This window comes from Helianthus annuus, chromosome 10 (assembly GCF_002127325.2).
Source record: "Helianthus annuus cultivar XRQ/B chromosome 10, HanXRQr2.0-SUNRISE, whole genome shotgun sequence".
NCBI lineage: Eukaryota > Viridiplantae > Streptophyta > Magnoliopsida > Asterales > Asteraceae > Helianthus > Helianthus annuus.
The window spans coordinates 160,982,582-161,005,919 of record NC_035442.2 but is presented as its reverse complement, the minus strand read 5'-3'; the positions used below and the strand labels follow the sequence as shown (position 1 = coordinate 161,005,919).

At 35.5% G+C, this 23,338-nt stretch overlaps 1 protein-coding gene and 1 long non-coding RNA gene across 4 annotated transcripts; one reads left to right on the top strand and one right to left on the bottom strand.

Moving 5' to 3' along the window:
• Nucleotides 1-9,774: 9,774 nt before the first annotated feature.
• LOC110885777 lies at nt 9,775-12,814 on the top strand. 3 transcript variants are annotated; one of them, XR_002562394.2, is made up of 6 exons: nt 9,775-10,271; nt 10,860-11,610; nt 11,829-12,013; nt 12,234-12,358; nt 12,443-12,480; nt 12,587-12,814. It is a non-coding gene; the product is annotated as an uncharacterized LOC110885777 (long non-coding RNA). The 3 variants fall into 3 exon arrangements; XR_004869857.1 differs by having other exon boundaries at nt 9,776-10,271; nt 10,860-11,585; nt 12,234-12,310; XR_002562395.2 differs by having other exon boundaries at nt 9,776-10,271; nt 10,860-11,585.
• Nucleotides 12,815-16,295: 3,481 nt separating this feature from the next.
• Nucleotides 16,296-16,661, bottom strand: LOC110882650 (auxin-responsive protein SAUR15). Its single transcript, XM_022130622.1, has one exon. The coding sequence runs from the start codon at nt 16,659-16,661 to the stop codon at nt 16,296-16,298; it is 366 nt and encodes a 121-aa protein (XP_021986314.1).
• Between the last annotated feature and the right edge of the window lie 6,677 nt (nt 16,662-23,338).

Here is a 23,338-nt window from a genome sequence, read left to right as displayed (position 1 = left end):
AAATAAAATAAAAACAGATAGACAAGATGAATCACTTGGATCCGACACGTGTATTAGTATAACCTTTGATTATTTTCGCACTTTTGCACTTGTTTAAGAGATTATCTTAGTTATTGTAGTAGGCCCCTCTTTTGAAGGCGACGTTACCCTCAACCCAGTAGTTTGAGTCAGCAAGGATACAATCCTAAAGGGTTGGATTATTGAAAGATAATGAATTAAGTTATTAATGCAAATTGTGGTAGGCCCCGCTTTCGGCGGTGACGTTACCCTCGGCTAAGTAGTCTGAGTCAGCAGGGATACAGTCCTAAATAGCCGGGTTATAGTATTAATAATAGTTAACTTATGAGGGGGTCAAAGAGTTTGGATCCCCGCCATCCAATACCTATGGGCATTGAAGGAGATCCTACTAAATTTGACCCAGGTCCCAAGCAGGACCTCTAAACGCTGAACAAGGGCAAGACCCTTACCAAACCGTTCCCTTAACCCCCGACCAGGTAGCCAACATACCTCCATATAGACCGTGGAGATATGAATGGTGAAAATCTTTTATTTTATATAGACAGTAAAATAATGCCAAGACACCACGGACAAACGATAAGGAAAGATCACCTTCAACATAAGCAACTAGTTATTAAAGTCATTAATACAAAACCAAATAAAAAGTGCAAAAGATTAAAAATAAAAAGTATTATACTAAACACTTGTCTTCACCAAGTTATGTAAGAGACTTAGGCAAACATGGCCTTGATTGTCAAGAACTCTTACGATCAATCTTGGATCCCGAGACGACTCACACACTCTACGATGGACAATTGATGATGGTGGTGGATGATGGTGTTATGGTGGTGGTGGGTGGTGGATGAAGTGTGAGAGAGGTGGTGTGCCAAGGGATGAGATGGAATGAAACCAAGCACTCCTATTTATAGGCTGAACAGAAGGCTGGGCACGGCCCCGTGTCCGCTGGACACGCCCCCGTGCCCGTCTGACACTCTCTCTCCTCATTAATTGTAATTCGCAATTACAATTAATGCGCCTGCTGTACTTTCACCACGCCCCCGTGCCCGCTGGACACGGCCCCGTGGTGGGCAATGGAAGCTTCTATAAGTTTGTCTTTTATGCTGCTTCTTGGGCACGGCCCCGTGCTGGCTGAGCACGGGGCGTGTTCAGACTTCTGCTTTCTCTTCTTCGCCTTGGAGGATGCCGTTGAGGGCCCGGGCAGTCTACTTTTATTCCTTTTCTTGTATTTATGCTAGAATTAGTTGTCTTTTTTGCTTCTTTTGTGAATTTAAGCTCATTTCATCCTAAAAATACAAAAGAAAGACAAAAACACTCTTTTTCCAACATTAGTACTTAAAAAGGGTTAGTTTTATGCCTTAATTGATGTGATTTATATGTTGTATTTTACACACATCAATTAACATATAAACTGGCATGTGAATAAACAAGTCAACCCAAAGATTACCGCAAGTATGAATGAATGACTTAACATGACCTCAAGAATACGGGCGGTGCGTTACTCCTATAGCGCTATACATGTTAAGGCTAGGCTCGTACAAAGTTAATGACAAGTTTATCACAAAATGAATAACCCTAGAAAAACGAATCAAGTATAACATATTAGCATGCATGTATTAGATTGTTGTCTAATTGCATAAAGAATGTGTGTTTGTGTAAGTTTGTATAATGTAAACATGTTGCACCCAAAAGTGTAAACGAAAAAGGGTGTTGAGTATACTCACAATTTTGCAAAAGCTTTCCTATTATCCATGAGTGACGAGTTGTTTGAGAATGGGGAATCGAAGGTAAAGTTATACGGCGTTTATGGAGTGGTTAGATTTGGGATTTAGAATTTTTAGTACAAAAGTGTAACACCTCGTAAAAATCATGTCCAATTATGTGAGGACACGTGTCCTAAACCCTAAACATGTAAAAGTTTGAGTTATAAGGACTAAAGTTGACAAATAATGAAAATACGTATGCGGAGGGACTAAAAGTGCCAATATGCTAAACTTGTGCTTCTGATTGACCACACACGATGAACATATTCTTAAACGACTAAATATTCGGACGTAAGAAGCCGTTTGTGAAAGAAATCGAAAGTTTAAAAGACAAAGGGGTTAAACGTGTCAACATGTTAATTCTTACCTCTGAGTGACCTTTTAACGAACCCGGGGCTTCGTAATGTTCGATTATACTCTCAAGAATACGTGATAATAAATTTACAAGATTTCGGTATCATTTGGTGATGATTGTAAGAGATTTCAAGAATAAGGGCTAAAAGTGTCAACGAAAGAAACTAGTGTATTCGGGTGACCTTTAACCGAACAAAAGCCTAGCAGTGTTTATTATAACCTTAAAGATCATTGAAAACTAACTTTAGGGGCCAAGAATGCCAAAAATGAAAGTGTAATAAAGTTCTAAAGGACCAGGGACTGACACTGCCAGACTTGAAACTTGTTTAACCTGATCGAAGGAGAGTCGCGACCCGCGTAAGCTTCCCCTTATCTTCTTCGCGGCCCGCGAGAGACTGCCCAGTAACGAAAAAACTGGCAGCTGCATGTAGCAGCCTTGTTACCAACACAAACCGACATTGCATGCCTGAAACTCGAAACCAGGGATCATTTGATGGTATTTACTGACACTAGGACCCCGCAGACCTCGTCATTTCCCGTTAAATATTATTCCACAACGTTTGTTTTGCAACCAGAGCTTGGGGCGTAAATATTTACAATATTTATGCTCTTGTTGCTGCCTTTTAACTTCCCTTTAATGATGAGGTAATTCATGTTCTTAATCGACTCACTGTGCTAAAAACACATCGGGTCCCATAAACATAGTAAGCCACCTGATTGGCCCACTAAGCCCACGAATTCTATCCCAAAATTTTGATCACCCTAAGCTTTAGACAAATCAAAACCAGATAAGTCTTCGTGCTTAGTTTCCCGAATGCATATAAAGTTAATACCCTCTTTCGACTTCAAATTCTCAATCCAGAGAAGCTTATCGACCCCCCCCCCCCCCCCCCAAGACCTTTAATGTTTAAGGATAGGTAGTTCATTGATTCACCCTAATAATTCCTTCATCCGTAATAGTCTCCCCTCACTAAATTATTGAAATTAACTAACCAAGCTCCCAATTTGGAACTAATAGATAACGTGGCACTAACCTCAGATTCAAAGTCGTATGTGGGCTTTTCTTCTTGAGCAAAATCACCGTTATCCGAGTTCTCGTTATCTTCCATACTAACATCCGAGTTCTTGTTCATTCGGGCCAAATGTGGCTTGGAATTTAGTTTCGCTTTAGGTCAGGATTTTCTAATCCCAAGTGGTAGGTATCTTAGCACTTGTGTTTTCTAGGGTTGGTGTTCTCATAGGGTATATCTCGGGAGACCCAATGCCCTTAAGTTGTAAATATTATTTTTGTTATTAATCAAATTTTATCAGGGTGTCGTCCCCTTTACTAATGAAGCTAATCTATTAGCAACGGCTCATGTTCTTAGGCCCAAAAGATAATCTACTAGTAGTTGCTCCTATTACTCATTATCTAATCTTGATTTGATCTAAAAGCTTCTTTAAATTATTACCTAAATAAATACTCATCTAACATTCTACGATTTAATAATTACAAGTCAATCACAATATATTTTCGAGGAGTATGATCAAATACAAACTACAATTTGCATACAAACTGTAATAACCATTTAAAAAGTGTCATGTGTCATCCAACCAATTATAGAGAAACGGTAAAATAATAACCTACATAATATCAATTATATTAAATTCCATATAATTATGCTAACAAACAATTAATTCTTTATTTGGATCTTTCTTTTATTTTCAATCCGCTGATATAATTTTTCATAAAGAAAAGTGCTGATATCATTCACATACGTGCTAAAATCAATTATCTTGATTAATTTTCATGTGCTAATATAATTCAAAAGTGCTACTTTCATGTATGTATTGTTTTAGTAAGTGCTAATTTAACTTTTTTAATTGCTAGGATCTGTTTTCATGATTTATAGAATGAATATGGTTTGTACCTGAACCAACCCCGATGTAAATAAACAAATACAAATAATTAGGTAGGTATTACCTAATTCATTATCTATTTGATATTAACTACAAAAAAGTAAAACTCTATTTGGTATTTATTTATTTATTTATTTATTTACTATACATGTAAAAGGAAGTTTAGGGTACAATGACAAACATCTCAGACAGCTGTCTGGTATTTCCCCATTCGTTCTTTTAATTTACGATTGTATCCCTAGTTTAAAATTACGATTTCACCCCTCCAGTTTAAAATTACGGTTTTGTCCTCAGTTCAAAATAAAATTATATTTTTGCCACTGGCTTAAAATTATGAATTTGCCTTTAGTTAAAAAATATGATTTTGCCCCCGCTTTTAAAAATTACGATTTCGCTCTGAGTTCAAAAATACGTTTTTGCCCTAAGTTCAAAATAAAATTACGCTTTTTCCTCTAGCTCAAAATTATGATTTTGCCCACTGTTCAAAACAAAATTATGTTTTTTGCCCTCAGCTAAAAATTACGAATTTGTCCTTAGTTTAAAATTATGATTTTGCCCTATTGCAAAATTACGTTTTTGGCCTCAGTTAAAAATTGTAGCCTTGCCATCTTTTTAGTTTTTTTTCCTAACTATAGTAGTGTTTTATTTTACTTGTTGATTCAATGTAACTTTTTGTGTCAAACAGCTGTCTAGCACTCGTTCGTTGGTCCTAACAAATTACTATTTTGCCCCCCAACTCAAAATTACAGGCTTGCCATCGTTTTGTTTTTTTAGCTAACTATGATAGTGTTTTGGTTTATGGGTTGACTTGATGTATTTTTTTTTTAAGATCGTGTTAAAAGCAGTATGTACAAGTAACTAAAATATATGCGTACATATTATAAAACTAAGAAATATTCTCCTTGTCGCCCTGCAACGTGGGCGGGGCGGGGATAACACTAGTTAGTTACAAAGAAGTAAAACTAATCTTATTCTTGGTCTTATATTCAACTATGTGTTCCATATCCATAATTCCCAACACATGTACGCAGTTGCATTATATTTTCTTCTTATTTTAAATATTATGTATTTTCTATTGATTTGTTTATTTAAATTGTTCGGATGATAATACATATTTTATTATAATAAATTCTTAAAACATAATTTTCAAAATGGGCAGGTAATTGCATATACATACGACCTGAAGGCCAAATGGTATTACATATTTTGACCATTGTTATTTTGATACTAGATAACAAAATAGATTTATGTGAAATTTATTTACCTCAAAGTAACACTAATCTATACTATATAATAAAAGAAACCACTTTAGGGCCACTTGTCATCATATTAGACCATCTCTTATAGATAATTATTATTTTAATTTAATCTTTCTAATTAATTATAAATAACCCTCCTATGAAATATTATTTAATTTAATATCTTATATTATAAATAATCCTCCTATTAAATATAAAATATAATTAGTTTAATATCTTATTGATAATTATTATTTAGTTTAATCTCCTTCTCTTATCTGTATAGCTCACTGATATCTAAACTCTTTTGGGTTTAATGAGGTAATATTATATAGGTTAACAAAATCCTTTCTATGGCAGCGATATTAAGGCTATAGGGTGTGGTCATGACCCTCATGGTCACCATGATCCTCCACATCGGCGCCATGTCATTCACTTCTAATCCATCATTCAAAACCACTACCCTAAGGGTGTGGTTATGACCCAAACCACTATCTTCCTGTTTTAATTTATTTTTGTAGAAAAGGAAAATGAATCATTGAAAAAGGAAAGTAGGCTCATGGTTGCCATGGTTTAATCCATGCCAACCATGGTGGATGAAGGAAGGGGATGGTGTAACAATCCAGTAATGATCCTATGTGGCATTAATGACCCAACTCATTCTCCCCATACCCTTTAGCCTAAGGACGAAATAAAATCTATTTTGTGAAGGAGATATCATACTTCATGCATATCTATTAATTTAACCTTTATATCTATCATGTAAAATCCACAACATCCATAACAATCATCTATTTATTAGGTTTTATTTTAAAAATTATTTAAAGAAGACAAACTATCAATTCATATTTATGCTTACCTTAAATATAAAAACCTCATGTAAAACGTAGACATGACAAACCTAATTGATTTTATTGAAATTCAAATATATATCTATAAACTATTTATTAATTATATTTGAACGTTTTGTTTAGTTTGGTATCAAATAAATTTTATGAAATTTAAAATAAAATTAACTAATATTATTTATCATTTATATATTTACGGAGTTTTAAATAAAGGGTTAAATTTAATGAGACTTCGTTTACAAATTTTGCAACAGAATAATCTATTTTTATCACGAAAACCAAACTTTGTATTAATATATTAAATATTCGGAAGACATTAGATCTCGTGAAGGAGTACACATTTTTGTGGATTTGCAACCGATCGAAACTCAACAAGCCCTCTTGGGAGAACTGGGATATGTTCGATGTAGCTGACATGTTGTAACGGTTTTTCCTTGTCTTTTTCGGTTTTTAGTTTTCTGGTTGTATGTTTCTTCTCAGCTCCTTGCTGGCTCTTTATATATATATATATATATATAAAGTGTTTTTGCCGTTCAAAAAAATATATTAAATATTTTTATTTTCACAATACAAAATTACATTTACTCCACCTACGTAACACATGAGATTTTTTAAGATATAACTTTTTATTATTTGATATATAAAATTAGATTTATTCAATTCGTACAATACACGGGTTTTTTAAGGATATATTTTTTATTATTTAGTACAGAAAATTACATTTATTTGAACCGTGTAATGCACATATTTTTAAAGATGTAATTTTTTTTAATTGTTTGGTATATAAAATTACATTTATTCAACCCGTGAAATAAATGAGGTTTTTAAAGACGTATTATTTTATTATTTGAAAAACAATATTAAATTTATTCAAACCGTGTAACACACATGATTTTAAAGATATAACTTTTTTATTTGGTATATAAAATTATATTTATTCAACCCGTGCAATATGGTTCTTATGGGTATAACTTTTTTTATTTAATATATAAAATTATATGTATTCAAACCATACAATAAATGAGGTTTCAAAGATATATTGTTTTATTATTTAGTATATAAAATTTATTTATTCAACCCTGTATAATACACGGGGTTATAACCTAGTTCATCATATCTCACGAGACATAAAGTTTATATTTTCTAGACCTGGTCCTTGTAGTTATTAGTTTTTAATTTAAAACGAAATTTTTATTCACTTAAAATGAGTCCTTTGGTTTACTTAATATATATGTTATTATTTTCTATAAAATACTTAAAGTATTTCATTTAAAATTGATCTCATCACGATACAAGAAGTTGACACCTGAATATTTAGTTTCAAAGTATTATGTTTATTACCTATATTTTCTTATTCGTGTGTTAGTTAATTGCACTACACAGCAACAATAGTTTTAGAAAATAATTGATAATTTTAATGTTGAATTCTTATTTTATTCAAATGTGTAATGCTAATGAAATAAACTGACCACATTGATGTTGTCAATTCAAAAACTTTAAGAAAAGTAAAATAGTAAACATAATTAACTTTTGTAATATTATACAAATAAAAAAACTAACAAAAGTTTTATACAATATATCACAAAATAATTGATAAACTAACATAAACAAATACCATGTTGAAAATTGTTATTGCATAGCATCATGCAAGTTTCTACTAGTGTTAATATATATTAAAATACCTTTTTAATTCTTGATTAGATGAACTTTTTTTATTTTTCTTAAAAATGGAAATTAGTCTATAAAGAACAACAGTGATTCAGTCAATATGTTTTCAATGGTCATGTACCCGATACCCCATGTTTTAGTTCAAGTCCATTATTTGACCCATGACTTATTTTCTTCTAATGTTATACGTAGTGGGGCTTTATATCACGGGAAGAAGGATTATAGCGCTCCATAGCACCGCCCCACCCCACTACGAGGGGCGCTATGGGGTGATTTTTCTTGCAGGCGCTATGGACATAGCGGCGTGATTTTTCTTGAGAGGGAGGAGTTATATAAAGCCCACTCACACACATACACACACACACATATATATATATATACATATATAAAGCCCCATACATATATATCCTCACTACACACTCAATTTATATAAAGCCCATCTCTTACGCGTTTCACCACTTGTCCCATAACGCCCCACAAAGGTCTCATGACCTAAAGACAATCCCTTTGATTTCCAAGACTTTTACCTCCAAGTGAAAGCTTCTCTCAGGGCGTCTACATGTTTTTGTGCTATCAGTAGATCGAAGCAACATGGAATGACTTAAAACATGATCCTCAAGGCTACTCTTAACAGAAAAATATACCTTGGAAACACGGTTACCAACCACATGCATCTTTGGAGCACCACACTACAAGAAAACCCGCCAATAGCAGCGACAGTTGTCGCCGCTATAGGTGGCGATTCACGCCGCTAAAGGTAATATCGGCGACATCTCGCTGCTATTCCGTGGTTGCTATTTCTACTATTGTCGTCGCTAAAAGTCGTTTTTTATTTTTTTTTTTTGCCGCATTTACAATTTTTTCCGGTTTTTACGAATACACAATTTTTTTGCTGCATTTACAATATTTTCCGGTTTTTACGAATACACAATTTTTTTGCTGCATTTACAATATTTTCCGGTTTTTACGAATACACAAAACCTGCCAATTTCCAGTTTTCAGCAACACACAAACAAATTACATAAACACAATAACATACTAACATTACTTAAATGTTATTCGTTTAATTAATTTGCACATTAACATTCTAATATTGCATAAAACGTGAAAAACTAAATCATGTCATCGTCGTCGTCTTCATCATCATCAAAAATGTCATCATCAGCGTTCGCGGGTTGCTTTCCCCATGAAATGATATAGTCGTCAAGTCAGTTTAAAAATGACGAGTTTGGAACAAGTCCGAAACAAATTTCTACAATAATATATATCAAAACCCAAATTATCATATTAACATACTACCAATCACATGATTAGGATAAGAAATGGATGGCTAGGATTTGCTGGGGGACATCGCGTCCAAATCGAACCAATAGCGCTGCTATTGGAAGGGTATTCTTGTAGTGTCTGATGTGGTCTAAATTATACATATTTTAATATAATATTTCCAATACTTTTGAGTAGAATTTAGGTTGTTTTTATTAAATTTCACTCATAGCTGGTTCATATCTGGATTCTAGAGGTTTAAAAAGAAAACTAGTTAAAATGAGTGGTAACTATTTAATAAGTATTAGCGTGGAATGATTGGTGTAAATATCACTTGTATATGATGGGCTTGTAATAGGTTTTTGTTCCGCTGGTGCCGTTTTTCCCTGCCTTTTGGTAAGGGTTGCTTTTTGTGAACGAAGTTAAAGTTAAAAAAAATAAATTAATAACCATGAAATTAACTAAATGTGTGTTTTTGAAAAGTGTCGTAGAATTCCAATAGAATTCCAATGAAAGTAATATCATAATTGTGATTAAATGAACTCTTAAAAGCTATTAATCTACCTATTATAATAAATCAATGCTCAAAAATCCTAGACGTCACTCCCACAGCCATCCTCCATTACCTCTTTCCTACTTGTCACTCCCATATTCATTTAGTCCACGTGTCAACTTCTCCTTTTTTTCTGCTATTTGTTTTTTTATTTGAAGACTTGCTAAATGTCAAGAGCATTTAATGAGGGTACGTTCTCCCTCTTCTCTCTTCTGCAGGTCAAAGCAACCAGCCAAATTCCTATCCCCAATTCTTTCCCTTTCCTCGCCGTCTTCTTCTTCTCTCCTTCTTTCCTTCTCTGCAAAACTACTTCACCTCATCCCAGAATTCAAAATTCAAAATTCAAAATTCAAAATTTAAAAGTTAAACACACTCTCTCTCTCTTATTTACCATGAACATATGAACACACAAATGCTATGACTTTTCATCTTCATTTTAGAGTGAAATTAAATCAGAGACGGATAGGGTTTCCATTAGTGATCTCTGGTTGGATGTTCTTCAAGAACAGGTTTGTATGTCTCATCAACAGTCAGATCTGCATCAATGTTAGGTGTTTTCGGTAGAGATGGAATTCCAGCACTAATTGGTGCCTGATTTTGGTGGGGTTAAACCCGTACTGCAGCGACATATCAGATTCCAGTCAAGCCTAGGGTTCCGGCGAGTACTTAGGTAAGCCTTTTCGGTTTCATGTTTCTATTTTTCTTTAGATCGGTAACGTTAATGGCAGTCGATCTATTATGCTCGAAAAGACGAGACGACCCCTGTTTCATCTTTTCAAAAACCCTTTTCCCAACGCGTTTTCTTCGGATCTTCGCTTTTCATCGTTGTTTTTGACGATTTCGTTTACATATTCGTGTAGATCGTTCTTTGATCTACGTTTTGTGTATGGATTTGATGTGTTTTGATGAAACTTTTGTCAACGATCATTGTGGTTCTCTATTGGTGGTCTTGTGATGGTTGTGGTGAAGCATAAGATAAGAAAAGAAATTGTTGGTGGGGAAGAGAGTATGTTGATACATTCTGTACTAAAACTGTGGGTTGTTGGTTGAATTTTTTATAAGAATTTTTTATGTTAATTCCATTGTAACTTGATACATTCTGTACTAAACTTGATGCAAATATGTACTAAAACTGTGGGTCTGTTTGTGGTAAAGTGGGTGTTGTTTAAGGGCCTCAATCAGTTTTCATTTCACTTTTATGATTATTTGAATGTTAAGATTATATGATTCATATTTGCATGTTGATTCATATTTGCAGAGCAATTTGCTTAAATCTATGGGATACTTTAGCGTTAACGGGCCAGTTGTATACATCAAGAAACAATCAAAGATCTCATGGACAAGGGAAGTTAATTTTTCTTCTCATTAAAATAAATGTTCTATGCTCCAAATTTTTATTGGTTGTCACATGTTTAAATATTTTATATATTGTTGATGCAAAGTTTTACAATTCTTACAAGTATTTAGTTAAATATTGTGGTATAATTAACAAAAGTATACAGATTCCCAAGAGTCTATGGTTTTAATGGACTAAGATTGGCTTAAATTTGAGAGATATGTTTGGCTGAATTCTTATGTTACTTCTAAGCATTTTTAGGAAAAAAGAGTTTCAAATAGAATTGTTTTTTTAGTTAATGCACCACTATAGTAATAACAATAATATATAAATATGAATTTTTCGGTTCATGCAGGATGTTGCTGTCAGGTTATTTGTATATAAAGAGTTTTCAGATGATGTGATCGTATCTTTTAAAATGGAGGCAGTTTTTATTTTTATTTTTTTACAATTTTAGAGAAGATGTTATCAGTTCACCTTATGTGGATAATGCATGATTCGACATTGACTCGTGCAGTCCTGCAACTGATTTGTCTTTTATGCTACAGATGAGCGGTTCAAGAATGAAAATAGATGGAAGATTCAAACCTTGTGCTCACATCGGCTGTTTTGATATTGAAGTGTTTTTGGAAATGAATCAACGATCTCGTAAGGCAAGCTCTTTTATCAACTCGTAAGAGCTTTTTTGTAGTCCCGAATCCCTCTCCCTACGACCCGTTTTGATTGGCCAATTCATTTGAACCAACAAATTATTGAAATGCAATGCTGATGAAGTTAATGTGTTCTACAATCAATAAACGTGTTACCAGCATTTTAAATAGGATGCTTGCTTGTAATCTCTTCATGTATTTTTTTTCTTACTATTATTAATATGTGGATTGCTGTTTGTAGGTTGACATTCAAATTTGGAGTAAATTGCTTCCTAATTTACCCAAGAAGTTGCAAGTGCAAGTATGAAAAGGCACCCGGAAGTTCTGATGCCCATCCGAAAGAGAAATTTAAGCGCGATAGTCTCTACATAAACGACCAAGGGAAATTCAAACACTTCAATCATAAAAAAGTTTCAAGGAAAAGGGGTATGTATGTAGTTAGTTATGTACCATTGTTCCAGGTTTAGCTGACCCGTTTCTGTCTTTAAACCCCATTGGCCAATGTTGTTTTGTTGTGACCAGTTACAACATAGAGAATGGGAAAAGAATGAACTTAAAACTAAAAGATTTAGAGTGGGTTTTTTTAATCAACTTTAACATTTCAGTTAAACTTTTTAAATATTTTACTAACTTTGATATATCTCAGGGAGAAAGAGGTGAGTGTCACTTTATACAAGTATGCAGAGGAGATGAACACATACATGCCATCAAAAAATTAAATAGGTGCACGTGGTTTTAGTTATTTAATTTGGGTGTTGAAGCTTTCTAAAGGTTCTTAATATAAATTTACTTTTATATATCTTACTAGATTTGAAGTTTTTTTTACATTTGATGTTTTGACCTTTGTTAACACAGGTGATGGGACTAGACAACTAGGAACCGTCTTTTCTGAGGTATGTAACCCGTTATTTACTGTTAAATTTGGCAATCTAGGTCGTTTTGCGACATGTGTAGTAGTTGATTGTATCACCTAACAATTGTTTTTTTGGTCTTTGGTAGGTATGTCAGCCTCCAAATAATGGAAAAAGTGGGCTTCTTAGAGCCGATTGCCAAGGAGAAAATCCAAAGGAAGCGTGTTTGAACCATTTATTCAAACATTCATAAAATTTGTTGTTGGTTTTGTGTCTTATATTATGTCTTTCATAATACATAATTCAATAAAACATTTGTAGCAACATGGGGCTCTAACCTAGTTTCTTGATAATATCATCATCGTGATTAAATGAACTCTTAAAAGCTATTAATTTCTTGATAATATCATCAATTTACTCACTCTTAGGAATTTTAGGAATTCCAACAAAGGAAACTGAAGTCAGTAAAAGAAATAATGGAGATTAGACGAAAAAGTTGGACAACAATTGAGAAAAAAAGAGCTATTGAAATTACCAAAATTGCCCTCGTCAAATCCACCTATTCACAACAACATGCCACTGTCATCCTTTCTTTTGTTCTTGGGCCAGTTGGGGATACACGAGATTATGGCCCACTTAAGTAAGAAAAAATATCGCAAGATGGGCCATGCAACAGTACGTATACACTTTTGACGGCAGATTAGGTATTGGAGGGCCGCATGCATATCATATCAGACGAAAAGAAAAAAAATATAAAAGAAGCCATACGGCTGCGACATAAGAAGGAGAAAAAAAAGAAAAAAAAAGAAAAGAGTTTTTTCGAGGGTTCAAGCCAGTGGCGAAACTAGAACATTAACTCAGGGGTATCCTAAAATCTTTTTTTTTTTCACCGTGCAATCGTACAATATTAAAAAAACGACAATAAATAAATAAAGTAAAACAAATACCTAATAGATTTGTCCTCTTATTTTTGTCATAGCTTGAAATCGTTCCATCAAATCGTCGTCTTTTACTTCACGTAAAAAATCTTTTTTGACCGCACAAACCATAGCATTGTTCAAAAATTACGGGCCCATTCGATTGCGTAAATCCGTCTTGACAAGCTTCAATTTCGAAAAACATCTTTCAACGGTTGTGGTTGCAACCGGTAAAAGCAAAGCTAGCTTCACTACCCGGTAAACTGAAGGACAAGAACTATGCGTTCTCGTTTCAACCATAACACGCGCAAGATCACTTATTCCATTCAAGTTTGCAAATTTATCATCATTGCTTATAGTGTGACGAAATGCGCAATTGAGATTTGGGCTTATTATTTTTAATTGTTATCCTCTTAGCTGGGTTGTGCCGTGCATTAAAACTTTAGGGCAATTGGGCAATTATTTACAATCTTTTATTATTTTGGGCTAATATATTGGCAATTGGGTTTATTATTTACAATCTTCAATTGATTTGGTCTAACATATTGGACAATTGGGATTTGGGCTTATTATTTTCAATTGATTTGGGCTTACAGACTTTTTTTAGGGGTGTCCTCGTAGTTGTTCAAAGGTATCCTTGGTATAAAAACCGAAAAATAAAAATTACACTACCGATAAAAAGTTGAGCCGTAGCCCGTGCTATGGCTCGGTATACACAAGGTCCGCCCCTGGTTCAAGCCGCGATCAAGATTCAAGATTCGGGTTTGGTTTGCAATTTATTATTTTTTTGTTTTGTTAGACTTTGTGTTTTACCAACTACTAAATATGATTTGTTTATGGTAGGAATTGTTTCTTTTTAGCGACTATAATTTTGGCTAAACTTTTCATGCTATCTAGGCCTAGATGAACTATGATTTAATGTTTTGACTATTTGGTTTTGACTAATGACCTTGTGATGATTTACATATTCCTGCTTTGTGATTGTTTATGAATTTGTATGCTTGTCTTGGTTATGATTGATTGTTTGGTTAGGTGACCTTGTTAGTCTGGTCTGGAACTATTTTGATCATTCTAGGTTCGTTAATCTATTAGGTTTTCGGTCTAGAGCTTGAGATTAGAGATAATTCAAGTTTAACTAGATTAATTAAAACCAACTGAGTATAGTGTGTATCATTTTCTGGCAACTCTAGCGACGAGTCAGGATTGCTAGGTTATTAGCTAGGCGTTGTTTGGTAGTTTGGGTGATCGATAGCTCGGATCCGGCTACTTATTCGCGTTTAGGGTTTCCTAGGTTTTCAATTACTTAGCAGGTTTAGCTTCATGACAGGAGGATTTTAGCACCATAGTTGTTTTTAATCTGACAGTCGTGGGATTCGGTATCGATAGCTCGAGTCGTTTCCAATTTAGCACTTCATCACTTTTTTCCATCTTCTATTTTGGTTGATCATCCTTAGCGGGAGCTTTTCTGGGTAGATTCGGAACTTTAGCCATTGGTCAGGACTATAGGTCATGGGTTGGTTATAGGGATTCGAAGTCTGGGTAGTTCTTTCTCATCATTGTCTGCTTCCCATCACTTCACCGTCTTGTTTGCTTATTTTATTCTCTTGTTTACTCGCTTTAGTATTTAATTAGATTATTAGTTTAATTAGTTAAAACCTCAAATCCAAAACAATTAAAACCAGTTAAGTATTAGTTGAGTCAGAGTCTAGTTTAGCGTCGCTAGTGTCTTGTGGGTTCGATACTCGGACTTCATTAGGCTTTACTACGTAAGATAGGTAAACTTGCCTGTTAATGGTCTAGCAATTAGAGAGTCTTAGTTTATAAATTTAAAACTAGGATGTCTAGATTAGGTTAGTTTTTATTAGACAATAATTCAATACATCAGTGCCATTTGGCTTTTGCTTCCTCCCTTGGACTATACAAAGATACATGAGTTGTGTTCATGCCAAAAGGTGAAAACGAGTATAGAGTTGTTTTTATAAATGCATCTGATATATACACAAGCACCAAATAGGTTCCAAAAGCATTATGGATAAAGTAATAGTGTTGAACTAGTTTTACTTATACTTCTAACTAGTTTGACGCAACATTACAAACTTATCCCTTCAGTTTTGTCAGCATTTTACGACTAGAAATTAATCAACATCCTTCATTGTTGAAAATTGGAGATTAATTTAAAGCTTGGGCCATCACACATTTGACCACTTCCAAGTAACAACACTAACAATATCAATTGTTCAATACATCTCATAATTAGCGAGTGGGGTGGTCACTAGTGATAGAATTCCATCACTCACAAGCACCCAATCAAGTTCCGCCATGTCATCAACCATTTTTGTATCACTCACAACCTTTTTAGTGGCATTGGTCATCACTCACAACACCCACAATAAATCCTCACACCCACACATGTTCCATCACTGAATGTCCATAACGCGTTGATTTTATCACGCTCTTGATTTCATCACTCGTGAAAAAGTAGGTGGCGGTGGTTAAAATAATTGTTCCACGCGTTATTTTATGCTATCACGCGTGATATTCATTCCGCCCCAATGGCCTTATTATATGTTTCCAAAATAGTTAGAATTCGTATAAAGATGTGTTTTATGCTTATGATCCAACTTGGTAATTAAAGTTAAAAAAGTAGCCATTTGGAAATTTTGGGCAACCAACGCAACTCATATATAAACAATAAAATACAATGACATAACATTTCACTGTTTTTTTGTTATTATTACATTCTCTTATATATCAATATATCATTCTGTCACCTCTTTCCAACAACTCAGGACGAATTACAAACAAAAATGTTATCATCAACACAATCAACGGAAGTATGAGATTTTTCACAACGAAAAACTCACACACCCACTAAATTCTACTCTTTAATTTTAATGACAATACTAGAACCCGAGCCACTCCTTGATACCACCAGTACTTTTACAACAACAACGAACCAATCAACGGCCAAGACTCTGAGAACATCTCCGTAAAATCACCCAAATCCAACGCACCAAATCTACGCTCATTTCTCTCTAGAGCTTTCAACAGCTTCTCGAAAAAAATAGCGTCACATGGTAGAACGAGTCCGCTGTTTGTCTGGAACCCGAACGCCTCCTCGGCTTTGTTGAGTAAGGACGCGAACACAGGCAGGTTGATAAAGCGTATAGGAATCACAAACTGGCGGTGTTCATGTTCATCTCCGACGTAAACCGCAAAAGAGCCGCCTGGAGGGATGCGGCGACGCCAACGTTGGACGAGTTGCTTGAGGCGGACGATCTTGCGGATCCTGTTGGTTTCCTTCATTGCACTCGGAAAAACCAGCTTTGTGAAGAAGAAGAGAGAGCTAGATTTTTCTTCTTCTTTGAACGGTTGAATTTTTAACGGTCAAGCAAGAAACTAGACTTTATAGTTAAAAAGCTATGGGCAAGTCTACAAAAGTTTACAAGAGCGAGAGGGTATTTAAAGGTTTGGAACTCCTGCGTACCTGAAAAACCGTATGTAATTGCATATACATACGACCTGAAGGCTAAATGGTATACATATTTTGACCATTGTTATTTTATGTGAAATTTATTTACCTCAAAGTAACACTAATTCATCATATCTCACTTGACATAAAGTTTATATTTTCTAGATCTGGTCATTATAGTTATTAATTTTTAATTTAAAACGAAATTTTTATTCACTTAAAATGAGTCCTTTGGTTTACTTAACATATGTTATTATGTTTTATAAAATACTTAAAGCATTTCATTTAAAATTGATCTCATCATGATACAAGTCGTTGACACCTAGATACTTAGTTTCAAATTATTATGTTTATTACCTATATTTTCTTATTCGTGTGTTAGTTAATTGCACTACACAACAACAATAGTTTTCGAAAATAGTTAATAATTTTAATGTTAAATTCTTATTTTATTGAATTGTGTAATGCTAATGAAATAAATTGACGACATTGATGGTGTCAATTCAAAAACTTTTAAGAGAAATAAAATAGTAAACATAATTAACTTTTGCAATTTTATAAAAAAGCTAACAGAAGTTTTATAGAATACATCACAAGATAATTGATAAACTAACATAAACAAATACCACGTTACAAATTGTTATTGATAGCATCACGCATGTTTCCACTAGTGTTAACATATATATTAAAATACCATTTTAATTCTTGATCAGCTGAAATTTTTTTATATTTTTCTTAAAAATGGAAAGTAGTCTATAAGAAACAACAGTGATTCAGTGAATATGTTTTCAATGGTCATGTACCCGATACCCCATGTTTTAGTTCAAGTCCATAATTTGACCCATGACCTATTTTCTTCTAAAGACAATCCCTTTGATTTCCAAGGACTTTGACCTCCAAGTGGAAGCTTTTCTCAGGGCGTCTACAATCGGAAAAACCCACGAACAAACGGTTCCACATGACGGTCTGTAGCTGCAATACCTATTCTAACATGTTTTTGTGCATCAGTAGATCGAAGCAACAATTTTTTTCTGCGTTAATTTACAATACTTTCCGGTTTTACGAATACACAAAATCTGCCAATTTCCCACAAACAAACGACATAACCACAATAACATACAAACATTACTTAAAAGTTATTCGTATAATTAATTCGCACATTAACATCCTAATATTGCATAAAACGTGAAAAATCACATCATGTCATCGTCGTCGTCTTCATCGTTATAAAAAATGTCATCATCAACGTTCGCGGGTTGCTTACCCCTTGTCACGCTATAGTCGTCAAGTCAGTTTAAAAATGACGGGGTTTGGAACAACCCCGAAACAAATTACTACAATAATATATATCAAAACTCAAATTAGCATATTATCATACTACCAACCACAGGATCAGGATAAGAAATGGATGGCTGGGTTTGCTCGGGGACACCGCGCCCGGATCGAACAAATAGCAACGACATATGGCGTGTCGCCGCTACTGAATGGCCATTCTTGTAGTTCTATTTGGCTTTTGCTTCTTCCCTTGGACTATACAAACGATACATGAGTTGTGTTCGTGCCAAAAAGGTGAAAACTAGTATAGAGTTGTTTTTATAAATGCATATGATATATACACGAGCAGCAAGCAGGTTCCAAATGTCGGAAAGAAGAAAAAGATAGTATAGGGGCTAGAGTGTAATATGGTGTTATATATATACACCATCTCTATGTAATCCTTCTTTGTACAACACAATTGATCAATACAATTCAAACCCCAAATCAGTTTATTCTCTATACCAAACAACATGGTATCAGAGCAGAGTTTCTGATCCGTGAAACAATCTGCTCATCATCTACAAATCCATCTCCACTAAACCCAAATCAAAAACAGAAAAACTCAAATCAAACCAAAATCAACTTCAAATCTGACTTGATTCAGTCGTTGCAAGGAACCCTAGCCGCCGTCGTCCTCAGTTCCGGTGAACCAGTATCAGTTCCGTCGTTCTTTGAACCCGCACAACATTAGCCGTATAACTTAACCCTATAAACCCTTGTTGCCGTTGCTGCCATTGCGTAAAACCCTAGTTGTCGCAGCCGCCGCTGAAAACCCTAATACCTTCGTCACCGCCGCCGCCGCCCTGTTCCATCGAACCCTAAAACTGCCGCTTGGTTCATATGTGAGAAATCATAAGGATAAATCCGCTGCTGATGTTTTAGGATTTATGGTGGTAATAGCCAGACCTGTAAAGAGGAAATAGGAATAGAAGGACTGTATCTTAAATCCGCTGGTGTTGAGGTCAAGGAATCCTAAGAATTTCTTAAAACCGCTGACTAAACCGCTGGTGTTTGGACTTATTTTATTCCGCCAGTCAGCCACTCCCAGTCAAAATCTTGAACGCGAGTTCGAGTCACCGGTGAATTTCGATAAATTCGCCGGTTGAGATAGCTTTGCCTCTTAGCGGAGTTATTCCGAACCTAAATCTTGAACGCGAGTTCAAGTCGCCGATGAATTGTGATAAATTCGCCGCGTGAGATAGCTTCGCCATTTAGCGGAGTTATTCCGAACTTAATTTTGAACGCGATTTCGGCGTATTTGGTTGTCGTCCAAAAAAAATGGAAATCAATCATAGTAAGAACAGTGCTTGGATTTTCGATTCTGGTGCCACTGACACCATGACGTTTGAACCATCGGACATACGATCAATGTCCAATCCTCAAAAAACTCAAATCCACACTGCAAACAATGGAATGATGCAAGTGAAAGGAGGAGGAACAATTGAAATTTCACCAACTATGAAATTATCAAATTGTCTTTATGTTCCATCATTATCGCACAAACTGCTCTCAATTAGCCATATTACCAAAGAGCTAAATTGCACAGTACTAATGCATCCTACTTCTGCCTTCTACAGGATATCAGGACGGGTGTGATTATTGGACGTGGTACTGAGCGCCAAGGATTGTATTATGTGGATGAAGTGGCTCAACAGGGTACTGTGACGTTGGCTCATGGAACTGATAACCGGGAAGCCTGGCTATGGCATAGACGTTTAGGACATCCATCCCATGGTTATTCGCACCTTCTGTTTCCAAAACTCTTCCCTTCAAATGGGAAAATAGATTGTGAAACCTGTCTTCGCGCTAAAAGCCATCGACAATCGTTCAAACTTAGCAATACGAAAGTGGCCTTACCTTTCTCACTTATCCATTCCGATGTGTGGGGTCCTGCTCCTGTGATGGGGGGCAGGGTCTTCGGTACTTTATACTATTCGTGGATGATTGCACTCGCATGACATGGGTATATTTTTTAAAAAATAAAGCCGAAGTGTACGAAAAATTTGTCATGTTTTATGCTATGATTCAAACTCAATTTCAAACTCAAATTTAAATCCTTCGATCCGACAATGGGGGGGAATTTGTCAATACATCCATGAAACAATTCTTTAAAACAAAAGGATTAATTCATCAAACCTCTTGTGCTCATACCCCCGAACAAAACGGTGTTTCCGAACGGAAAAACCGTATTATTCTTGAAATGACTCGAGCCCTTTTGATCGAATCTCAGGTCCCTAAATCTTTCTGGCCGGAGGCAGTTGCAACATCCGTGTATCTGCTGAATCGACTTCCCACAAAAGCTCTTAAATTTAAGACTCCCTTAGATTGTCTGTCTAAGTCTGCCAGTATTCCTCATCCTCTTACACTTGAACCTCGAATCTTCAGGTGTACCGCATTTGTTCATATACCCAAAACCAATCGAAACAAGCTTGGCCCATGTGCTGAAAAATGTGTATTTGTCGGCTATGGGATCGATCAAATAGGTTACCGATGTTATAATCCAACAACTCGTCAAATGTTCACCACAATGAATGTTGACTTTCTTGAAACAAAATACTTTTATAACACCCAACTCAGTGGTCAGGGGGAGAATGACAGTATAGACACTCTGAGCTGGTTAACCCAAATTCCCTCATCTGAAGAAGTCACAACAGAAAACTATCACAGTACTGCGAGTCCTTCAAACACAGACACACAATCCGCGGAGCACAGTACCACTGAAGAAAGTCCATCCAACGTGACGCCTGAGATAAGTAATACTGAGAACCCTGAATGTTCTACGTCTTATAACTATGAGACAACATGGGAACATTTAGAGCCGACAACTACAGAACATGTTGATCCAGTTGTTGAACCGACAACTACAGAACATGTTGATCCAGTTGTTGAAACAGCTGTTGAACATGTTGAACCAGTTGCAGCAGAGACTACCAGAAGATACTCTCTTCCACCTAGAGCCAATAGAGGGGTTCCTCCAAAACGGTACTCCCCAGAGAGGGAGACCAGAAATTCAAGATACCCTGTAGCTAATATGGTCAACGGGAACTTATCTAGCAGTGCGAAAGCATTTGTTACTTCTCTATACACTGAACAAATACCTAATTCCGTAAAGGAAGCTCAAGGTAAGAAGAACTGGGAAGAAGCAATGGAAGTGGAGATGCGTGCTCTTATGAAAAACAACACATGGGAGAACTGCATTCTTCCTAAAGGAAAGAAAACAGTTAGATGCCGGTGGGTGTATTCGATTAAATATAAACCAGATGGCTCTATTGGAAGATACAAAGCCCGGCTTGTAGCCAAAGGGTACACTCAGACGTATGGAATCGATTACTCTGAGACATTTTCTCCGGTTGCAAAAATGGATACCATAAGAGTTCTCTTTTCCGTGGCAGCTAATAAGAATTGGCCCCTTCATCAATTTGATGTTACAAATGCATTTCTTCATGGAGACCTAACTGAAGAAGTTTACATGGAAGCACCTCCAGGTTTTTCAGGGGGGTTTAAAGATGGGGATGTTTGTAGGTTGAAGAAATCTCTATATGGGCTAAAACAGTCTCCTCGGGCATGGTTTGGAAAGTTCACCTTGGCCATGAAAGAATACGGGTATCACTAAAGTAACGCTGATCATACCTTGTTCCTCAAAAGGAGGAACGGCCTTGTAACTTGCTTGATCATATATGTGGACGACATGATTATCACTGGAGATGATGTAGAAGAAATAGCACAGCTGAAGAGAAATTTGTTTTCAAAGTTTGAAATGAAAGACCTTGGGAATCTCAAGTATTTCCTTGGAATAGAAGTCCTCAGGTCTAAACAGGGGATTTTCATCTGCCAAAAGAAGTATGTTCTTGATCTCTTGGCGGAAACCGGGTTGATTGATTGTAAACCAACAGATACGCCAATGGTGGTGAACCACAATCTTCACATGGAACTCGATGGAAAGCTCGCAGACAAAGAAAGATATCAACGGCTCGTGGGCAAGTTAGTTTATCTCTCCCATACACGTCCTGATATAGCTTATGCTATTGGAGTGGTAAGTCAGTTTATGCACCAACCTCAAGTTGCCCACATGGAAGCTGCACAGAGAATTCTAAGGTATCTAAAGGGTACCGCAGGCCATGGAGTGTTGTTCAAAGCCAATGGACATTTAAATGTTGAGCTCTACACGGACGCCGACTGGGCAGGAGATAAGGGAAACCGAAGGTCAACGTCAGGGTACTTCTCCTTGGTTGGTGGAAACCTTGTCACCTGGAGAAGTAAGAAACAGAAGGTGGTCGCTCTGTCGAGTGCAGAAGCTGAGTTCAGAGGCATAGCTCGAGGGCTAAGTGAAGTTCTTTGGATCAGGAAGCTCCTAGAAGACATTGGTTTCTCCCAAAGGGCGATACCCAGTAAAATTATGTGCGACAATACAGCTGCAATACAAATCTCAGAAAACCCAGTTCAGCATGATCAAACCAAACATGTGGAGGTGGATCGATATTTCATCAAGGAAAAACTGGTGGAAAGAATCATAGAGCTCCCATATATATCAACAAAAGAACAACTCGCAGATATTCTCACAAAAGTAGTCAACGGAAACGCTTTTAGTAGCTGTTTGAGCAAGTTAAGTATTGGTGACCCCACTACTCAACTTGAGGGGGAGTGTCGGAAAGAAGAAAAAGATAGTATAGGGGCTAGAGTGTAATATGGTGTTATATATATACACCATCTCTATGTAATCCTTCTTTGTACAACACAATTGATCAATACAATTCAAACCCCAAATCAGTTTATTCTCTATACCAAACAACACCAAAAGCTTAATGGATAAAGTGTTGAACTAGTTTTACTTAGATTTGTAACCAGTTTTGTCAGCATCTTATGACTACAAATTAATCAACATCTTCATTGTTGAAATTTGGAGATTAGTTAAAGCTTGGGCTATCACACATTTGACCACTTCCAAGTTCAAACACCAACAATATCAATTGTTCAAGACATCTCATATATGTTTCCAAAATAGTTAGAATTCGTATAAAGATGTGTTTTATGCTTATGATCCGACTTAGTAATTAAAGTTACAAAAGTAGCTAGTTGGAAATTTTGGGCAACCAACGCAACTCATATACAAACAATAAAATACAATTGACATAACATTCATTGTTTTCTGTTATTATTATACTCTTATACCTCAATATATCATTCTGTTATCTCT

Coding starts and splice junctions, on each gene's coding strand:
- LOC110882650 (XM_022130622.1), bottom strand. CDS start 16,661: ATGAAGGAAACCAACAGGATCCGCAAGATCGTCCGCCTCAAGCAACTC.